Source organism: Antedon bifida, chromosome 4, assembly GCF_963402885.1.
Source record: "Antedon bifida chromosome 4, ecAntBifi1.1, whole genome shotgun sequence".
NCBI lineage: Eukaryota > Metazoa > Echinodermata > Crinoidea > Comatulida > Antedonidae > Antedon > Antedon bifida.
Window position 1 is genome coordinate 33,890,288 of NC_136229.1, and position 24,318 is coordinate 33,914,605.

Genomic DNA, 24,318 nt, shown 5'->3' on the forward strand with positions numbered 1-24,318 from the left:
TCTGCATTTAGCTTATTGTTTTAAATGATTTAATGAACTGCAGGGCATTGATAGTCCTCTGAGATCTACAACCTAATTAGTATAAACAGTGATTAATCAGAGAAAACCTTGAGAATATGTTACTGACATACTTATTATCTCTATGCAGCACTCCCCTCTATGTATATGTTACTGACATACTTATTATCTCTATGCAGCACAGCTCCCCTCTAAAATTTGATTTGCTCAATTGAATTTAACACTCATTTTTAAAGATTTAAATCAGATTTTATATTTTCAAATTTAAATGATCAAAACAGTATTGATAATAAATCCATAACATATAATCAATGGTCAATATATTACTGATCACCAACCTTTAATATATAATCAATGATCAATATAGTATTGATTATAAATCTATAATATAAATTCAATGATCAATATAGTAGTATTGATAACCAACCTATAATATATAAGCAATGATCAATAAATTATTGATCATCAACCTATAATATATAATCAATGAACAATATAGTATTGATAAAAAATCTATAACATAATCTATGTTCAATATAGTATTGATCACCAACTTATAATATATAATCAATGAACAATATAGTATTGAATATAAATCTATAATATATAAGCAATATAGCATTGATCAATAATCTATAATATCGAACCCATGATCAATACAATATTTAAACATAGATAAAGGAGTGTTATAAAAATAAACACATCTTAAAATAATAAATATATAAATATTTTTTTTTGTTTATCATTTGTAAAATAATTAATACACAACAACAATGAATTGTAAATTGATTTGTGAACTTATTTTCCCAAGCTCTACCTGGTCAAAGTAGTTACAATCAGATAAGCACATACAAATGTATCAATGGTTTGTTGTAGACCTTTCAAAATCTTGATTAAACCAGTCAAGGTTTGTTCAGGGAGGTATAAAACTATATTTTTTATACTATTTTTATACCACCCTGGTTTGTTTTAGTCTGTTTAAATTAAACCAGTTAAATACACTAAACCAGAATGACAAGATTGGATCAAACCAGTTTGTTTCAGTTCATTTAAATTTAACCAGTTAAATACTCTAAACAAGAGTGACCAGACTGGATCAAACCAGTTTGTTTCAGTTTATTTAAATTAAACCAGTTAAATACACTAAACCAGAATGACCAGACTGGATCAAACCAGAATGACCAGACTGGATCAAACCAGTTTGTTTCAGTTCATTTAAATTAAACCAGTTAAATACACTAAACCAGAATGACCAGACTGGATTAAACCAGTTTGTTTCAGTTTATTTAAATGAAACCAGTTAAATACACTAAACAACAAGACCAGACTGGATCAAATCACACTTTTCCTTCAAAATGTCTAATATTAGTTATCAGTTAATACAGACATTCCAAAAATAATCTATATAAATTCTCTAAATCTTTATATTATTATAAAATTAAAAAGTGGGAAATTACTACGAATCTACTGATTCCACTTTCCCAATAATTTTGCCTTTGAAATGGGGAAGGACAGCAAAGTCATCAGAGATGATTTCATGGACAACACCCGAATCAAACTCGTCACTTTGAGTTTTAAAAGAGTATCTGTAAAATAGAAATGAAAAAAAATATAATAATAAAACACTTTTTATAACAAATTGTAATAATAATCATAAACATAAATTTTGTAAAAATTTGAAAAAAAGAGATAAAAAGGCACTGAAATTTGCCGATTAAATTATTTTTTTTTTGTACTTCTTATTATGATGCTCATAGCATAGCACTTTTGTGGCAATGCTGAATGCTTGTAAGTTAATTTCCTTATTTAGAACAATTCAATCATACAATTTCCTTTTTTTCTTGCAATAAACAAAATGAACTAGTACATTCGGCCTTTGTCATTAGCATTGTGTGAAGAACTTGATTGAATTGGTCCTTCACTTTAACTCAATTAGTTTACAAATACAAGTACTTATTTTTCATTTATTCTTAAAATATGACATCATCATTCTTGGTTTTCATTATAATCAAACCTATGGATTGATTCTGTTGTTAAATATTACCTTACAAATAATTTTAGTAACCAATAATTGGAATAAAAAGTAGTAGTAATTTACAAATTCAAACCATGGAATAAGAAATAGTTGGCATTGTGCCATATCTAAATTCCCTGACCCATATCCAAACTCGGTGACCCATATCTAAACAAGCTGACCTACATCAAACTCGGTGACCCGCATCAAACTGCTGAAACCGAACCTATCTTACACAAGCTATGATACATACACCTGCATTATCAGCTTTCATTGTCTACTACTACTGAGAACTTTGCGAATGCCAATCCTTAAATTTTGAAATTCATTAGATTGTATATTGCATGATAATTAGATTAAGTGTTTTAAACACACTGTACTATAACATACTATAATTGCAAAACATCATACTCTCCCAGAAATTATTTTAATATAATCCATCACAAAAAACTGAAGAAATTATAATGAAAAAAAAAAATGTCATTCATTCTGTATCAAATTATCCCTCCAAATTAGGATATGCAATAAAAATAAATTGCAAATATTATTCATCTAATATATAATATCACAACGCAATATTTTACAAGGTCGTTAAAATCCATGACTCACAAAATGCTAGATTTTAAAAAGTGGGGTGGATTTTTTAAATTCAAAATATCTTATTGTAATTGAGAATAATAAAAGTCAGAAAAAAATTAATCATTATCAAATAAATCAAAATAATAAATTCGCAATAATATAGTGTTTTATAAGTTGTATATGAAGCAATTTTTCTTGTCTATGGCAGCAGGCAGCATTTAATGATTCTAAACAATTATTTTTAGTTTATTAATGTGAAAAAAGTGGTTATTGTTAACTAACACAATGTGGAAGATGGAATATTACTATGCAGGCGACTGTGATTAATTAATGAAATACTTTTCAACGTTTCTAGAAATAGGCACTTTTAGTAGTACAGTCAAGGTTATCTATTCTATAAGATGAATTTCAAGAAATGTTTTTTTAATGAGATCATCTGTAAGAAAGCGAGTTGGCAATGAAAGGTGGAAATTATCTGCATCTGGCTAATAGATTATTAATAAGAGAACTTATTAATAAAACAACAGTATTAATAAATACCACATTACAGAGGACTTTTAGACTGAATATAAATTGAATCATGGAAACACCAAAAAAAAAGTAAATCTAAATTTTAATATGAAACCTTAAAAAAGGATAAATTACTAGCTTTAAATACAATATTGCTTTCCTTATAATGAAAGCATCTGTAAAATCTCAAGAATAAATGAGTACATTTTATCAACTGTTACTTAAAAACAGATATTAGGAACACAAAAATGATTTAGCAAATATTGGTTACAGTCTTACTGAGCTGGTTGAGAGGACCACCAGGAGTTGCTCACAAAGTGACTCTGTTTACAATAATAACATATGATCCTTTATCCTCTAGCCGCCTCTCCTTTGGTGCCATACTCTAGCACACTAGGAGGCCGCAGCCATCGGTGCCCTAGTAACTTAAACTTCAACCGCTTTCCAACACACTGTTTTAACATAATTCGTAAATTTCATTTATCAAATAATTGACCTTAAATAAATATGTTTAGATATGATTAAATATAGATTTAAAACAAAGCAATTTAATTAAATAAATGTTATGTATTGTTGTTGAGAAATATTGCACCTACTAAATAGCAAATTATGTGTAGTTTCAATTTAATTTTGCATACATATTTACTGTATTTGTAATTGTATCTTTATAAAAGACTTTGTTCTAGTGTATTATTATGATTATTGTGAGTGATTAAAGTTTGCATATGTTTGGCTCTTCAGTCTGCTACGTAATCATGTGAGCAAAATTCAATTTGCAAAGACTTGTTATATGCTGTAATGTTATATCCCCCTCGAGGTTTTTTAGACTAAAAAATCCTGATGCAATGTGGTTTTGATCTTGTTGAAAACGATGCTAACAAACTCCCCATACGCAGCCTGCCAAAAACAACCAAACTACACGTACCGCTGCAAATTAACTTTTATCCAAAAATAACAAAAAGGGACAGCTTAGCAATTGTACTAGACTGGCAACTTAGAAGATTTTCTATATGATTTTCATTCATACATTTAGTTACATGAAACAGAAACAAAAATGTCATTAATTTAATGGTAAATTTTAGAAATAAAGGGCAGATAGAATAACATTTCACAAAATGGCATTAATCCTCATGTGAGCTTAGGTCAAGCTAAGAGAATACTTAAGTAAGCTTGGAATAAACTAAGAAACCAACATAAGACAAAGTGTAAACCAGGACAAAGTCACTAGGCCTAAACTCATTTAGTGAAGAGCACCACAAACCAACATAAGACAAAGTATAAACCAGGACAAAGTCACTAGGCCTAAACTCATCTAGTGAAGAGCACTTCAAACCAACATAAGAAAAGGTGTAAACCAGGACAAAGTCACTAGGCCTAAACTCATCTAGTGAAGAGCACTGCAAAAGATGCTTATCCAACCACTCTAATCTGGGACTATATACTAGATAAACTTATTAGAGCAAAACAGACAATATTAAATGGTTTCAATGGAAAACATATACAATATGTACATTATTAACATTTCAATGCATAATAAAAAATATTAATGAAATTAGACATCAAATAACTGAATACATATTAAATAAAAAAGGTAGGTTTTATTGATTTTTTCATGTTATAAATTAATATTATGTTTGTTTTAAATGTACAGTATATAATTCAGAAGTTTTACAAATATTGTGATGTTTTTACGAGAATTTCCTATCTGAATTTAAATGTTGGGACTGATAAATAGTTTCTCGTAATGTAACAAATTTGCCGTTACAACGTACGATATTACACAAATCAATTGGATGACAGGCAGACTCTGTGAAATGGTGATTTATAACACAAATGTACAAATATGCCACTTTCATAGAAGTAGGCCAAATGCGTTCTCATCTAATCACATTAGAGCATTTACTTGTGTTGTCAATACACGCATAGCTAATATCAGTACACTAGTTTGGATACAGTACTAAATAATGTTATTAGTGTTGCAGAGGGGAGAAAATTATCAGAATTACTGTGGTTTATGGTTATGACAATAAATGTTAACAATATAGGCTAGTAAACTGTTTCCTTATGGTATTACAACAATTAGATTATGGTATGTGATATAATGTAATTAAATTAGGAAAACTGGATATTTATAATGTTTATAATGTTTAGTCTTTTATAATAATGAATAAAAACCTTCAACAAACAACAAAGTGTGATAATGTTTAAAGTGAGGAGAATTTAACAAATTTTGAAAATGAATCGACTAATACTATATTAGCATGTTACAGGAAATTAAATTATCAAAGAGATATAGAAGGAGTGAATGAATGCCGATGTATAGTATGTGCGGTGGTATAACATGCTTACTCATATCAATGCGGTTTATTTATGACATCATTGTCAAGTTATCAAAACTTTATAAATTCTTAAAGTCAAATATCTGTACTCAAAACCTACCAATGTATACTAATCACTTAAAACAAACTACGTTTTTTCACTTTTTCTAAAAATTATGTTTACCATTTGGCATGCTTTTTGTTGGGGGTGGCACATGAAAAGAATGATTTTTCAACAAAGGTTACGAGAAAGTCATACTAAATATAATTAACACCATGAGTGGCACAATGACCTCAAAGATTTGTGGTTGCTTTCAATTACTTTTCTCATTAATTTTTACAACACTTGAAAACACACAAGTAGAATAAGTGCTATATGAATTAAATTCAATAACAACATTTTACAATTACAAATTATTTAGATATGCATCTATTGAATATTTTTATTTATATTTCAACTATTCAATTAATTGAATATAATAGATGCGTCTTTTGGACATCAGGAACTAAACTATCTTATGTATGTTTTAAAAAAAAAACACAATTTTAAAAGAAAACATTGAATAAAATGTACCAACCTGTAGTTGCCTTTGCGAGAAATGAGTTGTTTAAATTGAGCGAGGGTAACAGTTCCATTTGGAAAATTTGTGCGGTAGGGGATTGGGTCGTTACAGTAGAAGTATGCAATGGTTATCGAGTCAGCGTCTTTACTTGTATTCGTTGAGGAGTTGTTCTTGGTTTTTGAGACACGCCTATTTGGTACAAAAAATAAATGAATAAGATTATTTAATAAACTTTGATTTAAACTCTTTAAACTCGCTATATAATATGTTTATATAAAACAAAATCCAAAATTAGGGACTATCAAAATCAACGAGTGAAAATAAAAACATGACAAGAATCACTTACGTGGATGACACATGCTGTTCATCTCCTGAGAAACTGCTCATCTGTGTTTTACCACGTCGTCCTTCTAAATTTCTAAAATTAAGTAAAAAGTAAGAAACAGTAAGTAAAGCTCTGTCTACACTATCAAACTTTATGTGACAACAAATATGATGTGCCCATATATGGACATGATGATGTCATATCACTACTATATTTAAGCATATCATTACCCTATTTGGGCACATCACATTTTTTTTGTCAAACTAGAGCTTAAGACAATGATATTTGTCAGGTTGTATACTGATTTAAGAATAAATGTATGTGCTGATATTTCTTACTTTCTATGTCGTTCATCCACATGCATTCTACGTCTAGCCTCTTCTAACACAGTTCCTGGTTCAGGTGGTGTGTTGATTGGCATCGACGTATCTTGCATAAATGGGTGACAAGGTTTCGTAGACCACTGGCTACGTTTTGACGTTCCCATACTTGGTCGGGCTGCATTGTAAATCACAGGCTTCTTTGCATTACCAGAATTACTACGAACAAATAATAATAAATAAATATTTAGTCACACAGCGCATAAATATTCACTAACATTCAAACTTTTTTATGTATTTTTTCTGGGTAGGTTTGTCATTACAATCATGCATTGCAATGGTATGAATTATGCAAAATGTTTGCATCAAGATGTCACATGACGTATAAACTGGCACATGAGAAGAAGTTGGCATTGTGCGCTTGACGTGTTAATTTACTATAGTGTGCACCATGCATTAGACAAACATACATTAGAATCTATGTATTCCTCTTATATAAGTAATTATGGTTTAATTGAGCATAATACGAAAATGGCAAAAGATCGTTAATACACAACATAAATTACACCACTGACAAGAAACTCAAGCATAAAAACAAACGATGCTTAACCCCCCGAGAAATGAAATATAATTTATTATAATTGCTATAGTGATAATAAAACATTTAAATCTGTCTTCCTGTGATAAATGATAGTAGCAAGTTGTCGATATACAGAGGTGTTGCTTAAAGCGATCGTTGTTGCATCACGCTAATGTAGAGCTGAGGTGTTGGTTAAGCAATGGGCCGTTAGTGCACGCATTTAGGTCCTATTGTGGAGTATTCAGTCTATTGCCATAGGGTTAGATATTAATTATCACATGACATTCAGTATTGGTTTTGTTTTTTATTATATATATTTCATGGTCATAGTATCTTCATTTGTCTATTAAAAAAGAACTTTGATTTGAAAAACTGGCATATCATCATATATACTGTACAGTGTATATAAATAAAACAGTAAAAATACACAGAAAATTCACACTCCAATATGAAATGTATTTTTACGTTGTTAGTACATGTATGTGTTGTACTTTTGATGTGTACTGTAGTCGGTGGATGAAACAAGATCTTAATAGCAAAACAGGAAAAGAACACTCGGGGAAGGGAAACCTTCAATGGCGGTGAACAAGTGAGGTCAATTAGCAACTTTAGTGGGTTTAAATACTGGAAAATTATATTTCCTTTAATGGCGGTGAACAAGTGGGGTCAATTAGCAAACTTAGTGGGTTCAGAAACTGGAAAATTCCATTTCCTTTCTCACAGATTCTACTTTAAAAACCGCCGACAACTTGGGGCAAGACTACTCCCATTTTAAGATTGTGTATCAATTACGCAAATTGATATCGTCGGATTTACATTAGTTAATTACAAACATTCAAACACGTCGGGTCGGCTCTAGATTCAAAGAAAATACAGATGGGTAGAGTAAGTCATAATTTATATATAGATTCCATAAATGTACAAAATATAAATGAAAAACTAAAGTATTTAACAAACCTATGCCTTTGTGAATGTGCGTGGAGTGACTCAGCAGGGGCTTTGTGGACACTCCTTCTACTTTTCTGGGATTGTTTTGATCTGTAAGGTTCATTTTCAGCCAGCCACTGAACAATTGCTTTGTTCCTGCAAATACAACATTTATTAAATACTTATTATTATAAGTTTTAGCAACACAACTAATTAAAATATTTTATATAATAAGCATAATATAAAGTTACTATATTTTATAGTGCTCATTATGTTCTTTTCACTTTTAAATTTTGATGCAATTCAGTTCTTGACTGCAATATCAAGATGTTTATATATATACGCCGAGAATGTTAAAGAGTCGCTATCCAATCGAGTTTGAACAATACCATTAAAGCCCCAGTGGTCTAATGGTTAGGGCAACTGCATATCAAGCAGACGGTCCGAGTTCGAGTCTCGGTTGGGGCGACTTTTTCTCATTCTCACAGATTTCCTCATCTCTATCGTTTCAAATTAATTAATTAAATTTCAGTATATCACCGGGCGGTTTAGAATTAATGTTCTTTGCCTAAGAAAAGAAAGCATTGTTCCTTAACAGCTAACATTCCAAAATATATCACTTGTATGCTAATTCTATATACCAGAATAAATAAAGCTAAATAAATTATTGCGCTAGTGGTGCTCTAACAATGTAAAACATTTTGCAAAACATTTATTGGTTTATTTTCATCAACATCCATTAATGTTGTGTAAAGACAAGCCTCCATGTCACAATACTCGATGGCACAATAACGATTATGTTCGTACCCTCCACACAACAAAAGACTCTTGAGGGAGCCCTTTTTTGCTTTGTAACGTTAATTCATAAAAAGCCTTCACATAAATTAAATGAATTGAAAAGGACCAGCTGCTTTGTGATTATAATGGACTTTTAGTATTCAAAATAGTTTGTAAAGCCTTGCTAACATATAGAAATACAATCAAACTATTATTACTTATTTAAATTTAATTGAATTATTATGTGAAAAAAAAGTGGATAAAGAATAGGTAAGAAAATCATAAAGATAATCCACATACCGTTCACCATCTGAGGGTAATGATGACCCGTCATAAATCCCACTGTCTGTTGTTTTTGAGATTGAAGAAATGTCCGATTTCTTACTAGATTGCTTCTCTCGCTTAGTACGAGACTCCGTAAATGAATACTGTTGTAATCGCGTACTTTCATTACGTGACTTATAATAATGAGAAGCCTCATCAGGATATGGTCCAACCTGTTCTTGTTGCAGGTTTTTATTGTGTGAATACATGTGTATTTGAGACCTATGATCATATCCATGTTCCCTGTCATAATTTGTTTCAGTACTTGTTTTTGTGGACTTGCTATGTTTCAAATACGCGGCTGGATTGCCTGTGACCATTGGCTTTTGCTTATGAAGTTGTTCAGGAGATTTTGACTTTGGTGTAATGTGACCTGGTGACCGCCGTCGGTTTGGCGTTTCTATGGATCGTGTCGGTGTAAACACTCGCGCACAATGATCGTCTAAAATACTTGATGGGTCTTCATCTAAAGTTTCAAGTCCACTAAATAATTTTTCTTCAGAAATTACACTATCAGCTTCCTAAAAATCAAATAAATAAATTATTTTGTCATTTTACAAATTTATGAAAACTATCCAAAAAAACATATCAATACTAAGAGTAATCAATATTTATTGCAGTTAATATTTTGATGAATGGATAAATTTCTGCGCCAACCTGGCAACCATGCATTGGCAATCGCACAAAAGAATTTGATTTGAATGACAGCCATCAATCTTGTAGTAACAGATGACGATTGATTATGCACTTACAAGCAAAGAGTTGTATCAAATATGACAAACGTCGTTAACCTGCATCTTCATGCCATTTATTAAATAACATTGTTATTTACAAAATACAACATTTCACCGTGGGAGATGAAAATTGCTGTATTTTAATTATTTATGAAAACATTTTCTTTTTAAAATAAACTAAATGTACTTTTTTAATAACATACACTGATTAAAATTAGTTCATTCGACATTTTAATTTTAAAAAAAAACATATAAAATACACAGAAGTATTTAAAAATTATTGATCAAAGGGTAGCAAAACAAGAACTGCATTATAAACATAAGAGGAGAAACAATAAGTAATGAATTATTCATAAAACGAGCAAAAAAAGTAGTAATAAGATAAATTGTAACTTAAGGCACCTTGACGAGTCCTCGAATAAAATGATTAGAAAATAATATTAGAAATGATGTGAGTAATTACATTTTAAATTCACATCATTTGCAACCAATTTACCGATGCAAAAGCAATTATAAAATGGAGATACTTGTACATTAAGGATCGGGATTTATCAGGACGTTAGACACGAGACGTCAACGTGAAATTAAAAAAGACGAGGCAATTCCTATATACATATATTGCATATTATTATGAAACACAATTACTTAGGGTGGATGACATTTGAATAGCAAATTTGGATTGATTTCATATTGAAATCAAATCTTGAAATGAGAGGAGTAATTTCATAGTAAGACGCTGAATAAAATATTACAATGATTGACAGTTGAAGACGCTGTTTGTAAAATCTTTATTTATTGTCTAAATAATATGATGAAGGTAACAGAATATCAGAAAGCTGCATTTATGGAAATGTTTGCTAGAAATGTATTTAAAATACAATTTATTATTGTTAGTATATTTTTTAACATTTAGGACTCCTTTGAAAATAAACTTTAGTAGTTTAAAGAGTTATCCTGATTTTCTCTGTTGTTGATGTTGTCTTGTATTTCTTTCTGTATTTTTGTATTTTTTTTATGAGAATTTTGAATAAAGTCAATAAATCAATCTAAAAGAAAACCCACCTCAACTTCCTTGAGTCTTGCTTGCAACCTTTCTTGCGTTTCACGATCCTTTTTTACTCTTTCGAGTTTTTCCGTCAGCTGACGAACAAACTCGTCCGGGGTCAACTGACGACTCTCCTTCAGTGGTTGCCTGGGACACTACAAAAAAAAATATATATATATTCATAAAAAGAGTGTTACAACTTTTGATGAGTATGCATATTTGTAAATATTATTATTTTTTTATTGTATAGAATTACCATATTAAAAATAGGATGAGTAGAAATTGGAAATGAATACAATAAATAAAGGCCATGTATGGATTTTAGAACATCCCTCAAGATCTTGTTTTTCTTTACCACTAAAACAATAATCATCATGTTTCCAACATACTAATAAATCATTTCTTTATAATGTATTGTGTTTCCAAGATTTTATGGTTTATTCCATTTAAGTAGAACGACAAAAACACAGGGAAAATGCATAAAACTCAAGGTGGCTTGTGTCGAGAACTTGTTAAGGCAGAGAACATGTACTAGCTTGTCACGTTTACGATTCAGTTAAAACTATGCAGTAATTACAATGATTCGATTGCAATTTTTCTTCCTCCTCCTTCTAAGCCATTACATTACGACAAGAAGGCTTCAGGGTACATAGCCATTGACATGTACTAGTATTAACATGAAGATTGTAAATGCAATTTGGCATGTTTGATATTTGTATTCCTTAAGGTTCAATTAATAGGAATAACCAAGAATTTCCATTCTGTCTGCAAAGAAGATGATTTCCATCACTCATAGATGTAATTATGTAAATTAAAATTTATTTCTTTTTTTTAATAAATTGTCTACTACTATCTGTATTAGGATATTTAACCAATTTAGCTGATTATCATTTCATATTGTTTTCTTTGTTTCAGACATTTTATAAATTATCACTCTGAAACTCATTCACTAATACTAATACTTGAAATAATTTTAAATGCAAATGTTTAGATTGAGTAATTGTACATGAAGTATATTATACATGTACAATAGGTCAATAGCAGCCTAAATCAATGAAATAAAACAGAGTTCTCATAAATTGTCAACAATTTCACCATTCCTATTGAATTGAGGCTGTTAACAGACACGTATAATTAATTCTTCCATTCTAATGGAGAATTTCACAGTGGCCGACAAATGACCTTCGCTTAAATTTAACTGAGGAACACAAGCTATAGGCCTTGTTTGTTGATCAATAGGCTCTTTTTAATACCTGTGTTCGATTCTTAATAAATTTAACATAATATACAGTGTTACTTTATGGAAATTTAAAAAAACTGTATCTTACTGGAAATGGCGGGAACGATTGAACGTGACCATTGACTTGAACGGAACGCCGCATGTGCCTTTTAATTTTCTTAATATTATGCCTAGTATGAAATATAGGCCGGCCATCCCTGGAAAAAAGAGAGAAAAAAAAAAGTTAAATCTCAGAACAAAATACATCTTAAAATTACTCACAAATACACATTAAAACTTGTACAATTCATGTGAAACAATAACAAAATGTATAAAATAAATGTGTTGTTTTATCTTTTTGTAATAGAATAAAATTAAATTTGATTTCATGATACATAAGTTGTACAAAGCATCTTGTAGACAATACAACTTGTACATTTTAAACTATAAAAAGAAATACAAGTTTTGTAATGATCAAATTAATGTAAAAGTGGTTTTTTAATGAAAACGTTGATATAAAATAAATACATCTATTGTACAGTCGATAAAAACAATTATAGAAAGAACAAAAGTGATCGTAAACAACCTAAAATAAAAATGTCATTCACTATAAAAAAAAAAAAAAATACTATAGGAAAGGAGAAGAAGCAGAATAATTAAAAAGCATAAACTAAGAGGTTAGAGCAAACAATACATAATTTGAGTACTACGTATATCAAGTGAACATCAATCAACCACTTTCCATCAATATTACCAACCTAACATGTCAATTATTAAAGTTACAATAGTCACTGTATAAACCGACACCAATATCACGATTATTGGCATCAATATTATGATTGGCAGATTGCAATTATTGATCTTTCTGCCTGTATTCGATTAAAAACCAAGAGATATTGTCCGTTATGGATGCTGAAGAAGAATATGAATGCTGCATTTTCAGTCTATTTATTACCATTATTGTCATTTTTTTACCCATGCGAAGATAAAATTTAAATAACTGATGGTTATTTTCCAATAAATACTAGAAGCATTGTATGCAATTAAAACTACATTGATACCTGATAGCCGAGGTCTTTAATCTAATGTCACCTTGAACATTTTAGAGCCAAGACCATTACGAGGGGACTGAACAATTCCCCGAGAGAAAACAATGTATCAATGATATTGGGCAAGTATTCATACGAATGGTATACAGGAAGGTTCTTAGTAATATGAGAACGGTACTTAATTTACATAGGCAGCAAATGTGGACAGTAACAGAATACATTATTAATGGTACACCCAATCAAATATAATTGCCTATATAACTTGAAGGTCAACACTCTAACTAAGTTTGTAATTTCATATAATATTTAATAATACTTTCTTAAAGTATTTTATTTCATTAAAGGTTGTTAATGTGTTTCTACCTTTTTCTTTGTAAGCTTGTGGGGTTATTGCGAAGAGTAACATGCCACAGGCATAAGAACAAGATGGTCGTGCAGTAAAATTAGCCATTATAGTCAGAGGATGAGTATTAATCATTGGTAAAAGTTCATGTTTGTTGTGAGTGAAATGCATTAAAATAATTGCAAACAATATTGACAGGCTGTATCTAACAATTCTGAAATGATTGCAGATCTTTAGCTTATTAACCCATTTCACTGTATCACAAGCTTCTGCTTCTGTAAAATAGTATTCTTTTAAAACAAAACTAAATTTAATAGGCACCTAATAAAATAACAGTGTATTATGTCAAGGCAAAAATTAAACCTACCCTCTCTTTGTAAAAATGTTACAAAACCGTTTTAAATTGTAAAATTCTTTTAAAACAAACTAAATTTAATTCAAGGCAAATTAAACCTACCATCTCTTTGTTTTTCAAATTGTTTTCTAATTGTTATTTACTGTATTTTTAATCCAATATGATAGTTTTTAAATATCTGGCTAGCCATAAAATTGCACTATATAATAGGAAAGTTAAATAAGCCTGCTTAACAGTATTATTTAATTAGAAGGTTTATACAGAACAAGTAAAGCATAAATAAAGTAACAAAAGAAGGGAGTGATACCAGAAAACAATGAAATCAACAATGGAGGTTAGTGCATCATGGTAGCTTGTATAAAAGCTTACCAATACATAACATCAACAAACACATAAAAAATACTCCAATAAAATCTGCCAACAGATTAGAATAAAAACTTTAAAGTTAAAATAACTGAAGCAATATAATTCAAAACATGCTGGTGAAATTCAGCCATTGAAAAAAAATATTGCAGGATATCACCGGGAGGTTTAGAGTTTCTTTCTGCCTGTAAATTTATAATAAAGTTCAACAAATATGTAGATTGGTTGGCATGAATGTTGAATTATGTCAAACACAAAAATTGCGAGCTTGTTCGATAAATGTGGAAATCCATAATTCATCATGAGTGTGACAGACAGAGGTGCTGAAGCACATGTGTGCGCCAACAACTTCTTGCTCCTCGCATACTACAACTGTAATTCTCGCATACTACTACTGTAATTCTCGCATACTACTACTGTAATTCTCGCATACTACTACTGTAATTCTCGCATACTACTACTGTAATTCTCGCATACTACTACTGTAATTCCTCAAACGATAATATCTCAAACTGTGAGAGATGTCGAAAAGATGAAATATAACCAAAATCAAGATTCCTATTTGCAAGGAAATTACAAAAAAAAAGATAATAATTCATACATCAAAATCATTAAGGTATATCAACTGTAAAACTGTAGACATGGATCATAATCACAACTATCTAGTTGATTGAACTCCAGCAGCAAAAATAAAACAAATTAATTTTTATATTAATCTTTTTTTCTATAAATGTCGGAATAATTTTAAACTTTGCAGAAAGCAATCAATCATGGGAGAAATGTCAGGTAATCTAGATGATAATTTGTCCCTAAAAACAGTTTTTATATTAAAGTTAATGTTCAAATTTGTTACAAATATAACTCAGGATAAAAAAAAAGAATCGTATAATTGTAATATCACTGGCCTGTTATTGTAAAGCGTAGCTTATGGCCAGTATATTAACCATTTTGGCAATAAATAGCTTTCATAACATCACCTAAAAAATAGAATTATTTAGCTCCTTAAAAAAATATAATTATATAATTTAAAAATGAGAAAATACGGTACTTTTGATAAATAAAATTTATTTCTACAACGTTTGATATTTCACGGCAGAAATTTGAACAAAACAAATTTTCAGAAAGAAAATGAACATAGGAATAAAAGAATATGATTAGGACTTGAAATAGTACTTAAAATAAATAGGTTTACATCATAGCTTTGCTTACACAAAACAGTCTTATTCACTCAATAACAATAGCCATATAACACTAGGTAAGTCTACTGGTAAGCCATACTATTTAGACCCAAGAACAATTCCAATAGGGGTACCTTGAGGCGGTCACAACAAACAATAAGTTCTCTATATTATCAAGATTACAACACACACAAACCAGTTCTTTTTTCGGGTGAGGCTCGTCATATAAGAAGTTTGATGAATGGCAGAGTTTTTAGAATACGTCAGATTGTATCTGGTATTTAGTATAATGCAACAATGCATATTGCAACCAATGGTTATTCTGGATTCTATACAATTCTAATCTAACTCTAAGATCTGACTTTTTTCTTAATCAACATTTTAATCAGTTTGCATATGAAATAAGCAAAAACTTCACACTTTAGCAACATTTAATTTTAATGTAGAAAAATTTAATTTTGATTAAAATAAGCTTGATATTGATTGTGAATTCATAACGGAATAGACCAACAAATATGCAAGAGACACACCATTTGGATGATTTCTTGTCATATTTATATTATTATTCATAAAAGAATGTTTAAAATTCCTTCCACAACAACCAATTTTTAAGCTTACAAATTGCATACAATCAGGAATAGAATCTAAATTCATGTATTTTGTGTTCTCACATTTATACAATATTTGTTTCAACAACACTTTCAACACACAACACAGATGGCTTTAAAACATACTATACTAATTACTAGTTGTAAACACTGATTTTTTAAATAATTACAATTAGTGATCCATCGCTCTATGTACATGACAACTAAAAAGCTGTGTCGTATTGGCTTTGTATGTCAGGGGTGAGGGAATTTCAATTTCTTTCACTTGTCCCAGGACAAGTACCTGCACGGAATTCACTTGTCCGAGAAAAAAATTTACTTGTCCCTCTTTATTGCGCAATAGGCGTAAAATTACACAAGTGTCAACAAATGTCACGCAAGTGTTTATTGTCTATTTAAAATTCAGTAGTTTATAGGCCTAGCCTAGACTTTTTTTAGCCTGCTCAATATTTTGATAAAAATAACGGTCATTTTATTAACAAAACAGTGTGAGTACTGTAGGCCTAATTAATAAATAGTAGTTAGTAAATAAAAAATAAATGAATTGAATTACCAAAAAAACTGTGGTGTCTATTATATACAAACGTATCATAGCCTAGTCATACATGTGAACTGATCTTTTCCGTAGCTATGCCGGCTAGCTAGGTATTCAAATTTTTTTTTAAAATAATTTCAATTTTTTCCAGGCATAATTAATTAACAAAATAATAACTAATTAATGTAGGGCTGGCTAGGCCCAATACTAATTAAAGCTTGCCATCCAGACACTAGGCCTAGACCGTCACCATGGAGAGAGAGAAAAATACCTCCTCTCCACCAGGCCCCAGGAGGCCATCCATACTCTAGAAGTTAGGCCTCCTACTCTACAACTTCTGTACGGAGAGAGGATGTTTTTGTTATTATCCAATTCACTAAATAAAATAGCTTGTTGCATTTCACAGGTAAATTTATAAAAAACATTCTTTTCCCTATGAAACCACTTTATCAATTGTCCGTTCCATGCACGATGTACAGAGAAAAATGAAAATACCGGGCCTACCACCTCCTCGCGTGTGTACAGCCTCCATGTTGATGCATGGTATTTTTGATCAACAATACCTGGTAGAGTCCATTAATTACGGGGGTTCTTTTTAACTGGGCATTTTTTAATTACCCAGTTAATCTATGTCTCAACCACTGCATGGTCCAAAAATGTTTTAATTACGTCCCCAAATAGAAAATCGTGTAATCTATAATGATGTGACTCAGGTCATTGACCAATCAGTGATGTATTAAATGCACTGGGTTTAATGTGCTTTGAAGAAGCTTGCTATTTTTGTTAATGCACATGGCTAAGTGTTGGCACATGGTTTTCTGTGCTCTTAGTTTTAATTTCCTGAATTTCAAAAGTGCTTGTCCTGGGACAAGAGAGTACGTCAAATGTGGTTGTCCGACCGTAAAAAACACTTGTCCCGGGCGTCGGGCAAGTGGGTTCGCTCAGCCCTGTATGTGTTTACAATTAAACTCTACTTTGTCTGTCGAAATAGACAAGATGAGAGTTTCATTCACACATTTACTGGTGTAGAAAAAAAAACCCAATAAACAGTAGATATTACTGTTACAAAAGATTAAGGTAGTAACCATAGCCTAGTGGCTAGATTATGTACTACTGTATCATAAACAAAATCCATAAAACTAAAAATGGAGAAAAAAATTGAACAAAGTAAAAAGTGAATATACAGTAGTACTTGTAGTATTAATTATAGTAATTATGTTAAAAATGTTATTTGTATACTTACACACTCGAGTCTGTAAGTGACATAGTTTCATCGGTCGACACTGCGTCACTTGACAGACTCTGCCTCTCAGAGTCATTGGTGGAGGCTGCCGGTGCTGCCGTCGCCAGGCTAGCATGGTATGGATTTATAGGACCTTGTTGGTTTCCCCTACAAAAGTGGCTAGAAAAACAAAAATATCAAACAAACATTATTATTATAGGTATTTTCAGAATTTTTTTTTAAATTTGTGAGTAATTTATATAATAATTATAAATCAACGTACAGTAAGAGTAGACAAAATTTGAGCAATGATATTAGAAGACATGACTATATAGTATTAATACCAATAATTATTTTATGAATAGACTTACAAAATATGCCAAATTTAATGGCATTTCTATGATATATTTTTATTCAATTTAGTGGGGAAAAAACAAGCCGATTATTAATAAGCTATTCAATATTCAACTAGACAATCCGCCAGTATGTCTCCACAGAAGCAATTCCCAAGCCCCTTCACTATACTTGGATTACAAGTGTGTTTATAGCACAACTCAGGCAGGCTACTACATATGCATGTAAAGATGCTAACATTTTGAATTGTTAAAACTATGGGATTGTGCTGCATACTGTAATATAGGCAGATGGAAGGCAATAGTGTAGGTGAGATTGTACAAAATGCACAAATTTAACCAAAGAATAAACACTACAGAAACTAAAAACCATGAATAATTTGTAAAAAATGTCTAAAGAAATATCATTCACTAAACCAGAAAAAGAAATTCAAAAACATGTAACATAAGGTGCAAAAACATCTTTAATTTTTAATCTAAACCTACTGTGTGATATTATGGCTGTACAGAGATTATTTTTATTTTAAAAACATTTCAACAATTTGAATTAAATGTTATATTAAAACTTCATAAAAAAACATAGATAAATGTTTTTAGTAATCTGGTGGAAACATAATATTTCTGTATGCTTGAATATGAAATATTATAATTATTCTCACAAAAGAAAATAAACACCCATGGAAAAAATGAATGATCCGAATATGAATGACCTCGGGTCAAATAACTTGTGACACTGCAGAAATAAATTTGATGTTGGCCTATTGGACAATACCATTAACAATATAGGGATGTGTATTGTGTAAATATTTATTATTTTGCTAAAAAAAGGTAATACATTTCTGTATCATCATTTAAATTTAAGTCTTTATTTCTATTATCATTTCTACATTAAACAAAATGAAATAATACAACAGCAGTACATGAGAAATACTAACATTACTAAAGTACTCAGTAGCCCACACCAGTAGTAATATTACCACTGACTTTATTTATCATTAAGGGACTTAGCCCAAAGAAAAATAAAGATTACATGTTTCAGAATGAGAAGTCTGCATACACAGTATGTCTAAAATAAAGGAACTAAGCATTCCACCCCTACCAGGCCAATTATATTTAGGCTCCATGCATCTTGCTAAAAGGCTAAAGGTCAAACTTAGCTGGTTTGAACATGGTAGGCCTTGGAGGCCTTGCCATATGTTAATGTTTTAACCAGGCATTGCTGGGGGGAAGGGATAATTATCTATCAACCTGAATTTCATTTTCTGGTTTTAAAAATATATTCTAAATTTTTTAAGTTGAAATTGTTTTAGCAAGTTTTATAACAGAAACTTGCATTTGAGAAAAATGTAATCAATGTATGTGATAGATAGTACTGCATCTATTCTCTATCTTTTAGATAAAAATGTTTTTGGTTTTTTTTTCATAATAAAGCCTTAATAATCTACTGTACACAATGGTAACGCTTCAATACCAAGTATTTATTGATTTGTTTTATATACAGTAAATAAATAATTTACATTAGCTGTTGTTTAAAAGATCTGATAAACTACAGTACATACCAGCACATATTTGTTGTGATGTTTTTAAACATTGACAAATAATTGCACACAAAATCTGTATCATTATTACTGTAGCAGTTTCTAAATCTACATACTATCACATAAAAGTTGTCAATATCTACACAATGCTGAGTGTTTTTAATGCTGTTTTATGTGCTAGCCTAGGTTTTGGTTTATAGCCTAACATGGCTCCATTGTGCTTTCTATTCAGCTTTATAACTGATAGTAAAACCTGCCAGGCTGCCTAGCACAGCTGGCCTGTGTCTTAACCTTAGTAGTAAACATTTACTAGCAGTTTTATAGAAACATTTACAACCTAAATTAGAGGTATACTAGCTAGTAGTATGGAGATGAAGTGAGAATTTAAATAAAATTATTTATTATCGAATTAAAGTAAACAATAAATAATTATTGAACTGTATTCTGGGTTAAAAACAAAAATGTTTCAGTTTTTTCCAAGAATTTTATCAAGTTTAATTCTTTCTCCATATCGAATGAATAAAACAGCGAACGGTATAAAGCATGCCTTTATAAATTGAGAATTGGCAAAGTAATGTCTGAACTGTAATTACAGAAAATCTTATTAGTATTCCACTTCAGAAATGCCTGAAGGCCTAAGGGCCAAATTACCACAATCAGTGTAAATTCTTTAACTTCTCTGCAAAATACCCAATTAAAACATCTGTTTGAGTGGAAGCTCAATAACAATCATTTCTGCTAGTGTAGCCTTTAAACACAACGCTTTTGGTGTGCGCCACCCTGGCGTGTGTGTATTAGACACCGCCACACCGACAGGACATGCTTCGTGCTATTATTACAGTTTTGTTCACATCCAACTGGGCGAGGTATATCCGACAAAAAGATACACACTATCAAGTTGACAACAATCAACTACAAAAATGTGGATTTTCAATGCCTTAGTAATCCAGTAAGAATGTAACCTAAATTAAATTATACGAATACAGGAAAAATACTGTAGATCAATGATTACATAAATTACAATTCGAATGAAGCATTTATGAACTGAATTTTAATATTTGGTAGTGTTGATAAAATGTTTATATTTAGTAAGTAATAAAGTATCTTTATGTGCTTAATTCTATTTTGGCTTAAATCAAAGACTTAAAAACAACTTACCGGTACTCGTCCCTCTTAGGTCTTTTCGGTCCTGATGATATTAGTCTATGCCTTGATGACATACTTAATACCTCAGCTGTAAGTCTAGTAGTAGATTTTGGTTTTTCAAACAATTCACTTCTTTCTGTCTGACATACCTGTAGTTCCTCATCCTCTACGACGGTGGTTAAGAACCTCTCGGATACACCACCGTTGTAAGAAGATGTCGGTGAACTACAATCGCTTGTTGTGCTTAGTCCACCATTGTTGGCATACTGGACATACAGTTCTGACTTTAAAAATTCTGGATATAAATTGTCTCTAATAAAATTCTCTGCTTCACTTTGTGCCTCGTCAAACAGTTCAACAGCAACTTGTCCTTTCTTTACATTTTCCTCGATAATAGTCCTTGTATTCGGATTCAGTTTTATTGCAGTTTGAGCGTTTTGTTTGATAAACTTTTTACAAATAAGTTTTGATAATTCATACTGGTTTTTCTCATCTCGCATTTTATAACCCTGACAAGCCAGCCAAAATTTTAAGTAATGCTGTTCTTTTTCTTGTTCCAAAAATTGAGTAAATAGTCTAATTCCATCATTGTCATTGAGTAATGCATGCAATGACTCTGTCCAGCGTGTATATGGTGGCGTAATAGAATCACTGCCTTCAGGTTCAAAACCTAAAGGCGCTTCATCATCTGCATTTTTCATTTTTAATGTTGACCTTCTAGGCGTACCCTGCGAAGGATTGCCACAAATTGGATGTTCATGTTGCCCCACATTTTCTTCCCCGGGTACCGGGGGTCTCAATGACGTCGGTGGGTTCGAGTCCGGCAAAAAAATCAGAGTGTTCATTTTAAAAATAATTCAACATTGCCACTGTAAAAAAAAAATATATCAGAACATTAATATCCACATAAATTGTTAAGGGTCATCAGAGAGAATTGTTTAGTTACTGCTCACTTTGGTCTAGGCGTTGTAAGAGAGTGAGCAAGACAAAAAGATTTTGACAGTAACAGTATTTTCTTGTCAACAGAAATGGATCATTTAAAAAAAATAGAAAAAAGAACCGATCTTATCTAAATTTTGTATTGCAATTAAAAACCTTAATTGATTCATGTCTTTATTATTAAAACCTGTTATTTTAAACATACTACCAAAACGAATTATGAAGAAAGAAGCATTCTGTTGGGATATTTCAATATTTTATTTTAATAATCAAGCTGCAGGCTTCAATTAACACAGACTAGTAATTGACTTTATTATGCAAATGAGGCCGAGGGCAATGTTTCTTATGTAATCAATGGGCATTCCAACTCAATCTATCCAAGGCTAGTCACTTGGTCACTGAAGGAACTATTTGATAGTATTTATGATGATTATTGTATCTTCTGGAGTCACCTCAGCACCAGGGTTTGGGAGACCTCTCAAGTCATCACAAAAAAGATAAAATTCATCATTTTTTTTTAAAGATTATTCCAAAATAAAACAACAATTAAAGTAAAACAGTGAAGAAATGAGCTGTATGAGTAGAGACAGTAAACCACTACTAGTGGGTACTGTACCTATCTACTGTTATTAGTGAACTCATGATGATCTACAGTAGAGAAAGTGACAGAGAATTGTTGAATAATGTGTTGACTATTGAAAAGAAATTTTATAAAAAAAACACACGTTCAAAAAGCTGAAGGGTAATTAAAAGGTTCCTGTACTTATTGTAAACATATAAATATTATTATGCTGTTCAGATTGCCTGATACAGCTTCGTCTCTTTAATTTTGTCATTACCCTCCTAACCAATCTGAGATTCTAAGTATTTTAAGTATGATCAAGTTAAGAAATCGACCCAATGCAAACTAATACGTTGACAAAAACAAGCTAACCAGCTAACAGTGAAATAAAATATGCTGATCAATACCAACAGTCTTTCATTCTATGCCGTTGTTGACCTAATTGGCTGCAGTTATTATTTCTATTTAATTTCAACCTCACAAGATTTGGAGACTATTAAAGCCTTTTTCTTTAATCAAAACCTTCCAAGCGGAAATCTCATTCCAGGCAATGACCTGTGGCTGCAGTGCATACTTCTGGGGGTTCTCAAGTAATGAACTCTGACCCTTGATTCTTAAAGTAGTACAGTACCTTACACTACAGTGGGATACAAAGTACTACAACAATTTTAACTATTTTCTTCTTTAAAATGTTTTATACAAACAGTCATGATACATGAATCATGTTCAGTCTGATACTGTAATACAGTACAAATAAAATGTGCATACCTGTAATTGTAAACCACGTTTTATAAGAAAAGCATACTGTAGCCTATTTGTGAACGATTAGTAATTTGTATAGTCCAATAGGCATACCTACATGTATAGTAGTTATTTAGTATAGGTTCAATTTTAGTAAATAAGTACAGTATTTTACTATTTTTTTAAAAATCTGGCATTATTACATTAATTTTTTTTAATTAAGAAAAAATAGGTGAATCAACCTGGTTAAGATCTTTTTTTAAAACTTACCATACCTGCTTACTTGGCAATTTAAAACATCAAAATAGTCCGAAGCCTACTAGACTAGAAGAAAAAACTTACCTTTTTAAATACTAAACATTCTAGTAGGCTAGCCTAGGCCTAGACTACTTGTTGGGTTATTAATATATCCAAAGAACATACAGTATGTAGAAACGTATTAAATCAGCTAGATAAAAGCGCTAGGCCTAGCTATTTGTCCACAAAATAAGATTATTAATCCAAGCGAAACTGCTTCGTTTTGAAATTGAATAGAATGCCGAACTCGCTACACATTACCGCGTTACTCTTCCCTCCAGGCCGTGTTGAAAATCCTGTGATATTCACCGCCTTGTTTAGTCATATTGCCGCTAAAATGAATACTTAATAGAATAAGCTATGTCATAAATAACAATGAGCTTTCAAATAAAAACATGAACATATACCTCAATACAGAAACAACCTTATTAACTGGGAGAGCTAGGCCAGACGGTCATTTGATACGAAAGCGGCACAGAACAATTTGCATGCAAACTAAACTACAACAGGCAGGCAGCAGCCGCGGTGGCCTCGTCCTCGCTTTGGAAACACTCCAAATAATTGGTAAAATAATAGTTTGTTATGGGTGTATTTAAGTTGCTTACTTACCTCCGACACACTAGACGGTATAGAGTATTCCAAAGGTGTACAAATCAAGTATTATTAAAGAATAAATAATAAGAATTTAACCATAATCTTACCGCTATTCCCGACGACTCTGAAAAACTGCCGACAATACAAGCAATGGGGAAAGCCTATCGAGAGCCGAGCGTTTCAAAGTGCACAACATCAAAGCACAAGCCCGCCTGTTTCAGAGGTCCCAAAGGGCAGTGACG

General features: G+C 31.1%; 1 protein-coding gene across 2 annotated transcripts; it reads right to left on the reverse strand.

Annotated features, from left to right (window-relative positions):
* Window positions 1–664: 664 nt before the first annotated feature.
* Window positions 665–24,318, reverse strand: LOC144840513 (axin-1-like). 2 transcript variants are annotated; one of them, XM_078696342.1, is made up of 11 exons: window positions 24,184–24,318; window positions 20,956–21,812; window positions 17,928–18,086; window positions 12,363–12,471; window positions 11,052–11,189; window positions 9,232–9,776; window positions 8,185–8,310; window positions 6,666–6,866; window positions 6,349–6,420; window positions 6,018–6,191; window positions 665–1,604 (listed from the first exon to the last, which is right to left on the reverse strand). In XM_078696342.1, the coding sequence occupies exons 2-11, from the start codon at window positions 21,786–21,788 to the stop codon at window positions 1,475–1,477; spliced, it is 2,487 nt and encodes an 828-aa protein (XP_078552468.1). In that variant the 5' UTR covers window positions 21,789–21,812; window positions 24,184–24,318; the 3' UTR covers window positions 665–1,474. The 2 variants fall into 2 exon arrangements, with proteins under 2 accessions (XP_078552468.1, XP_078552469.1); XM_078696343.1 differs by having other exon boundaries at window positions 24,092–24,318.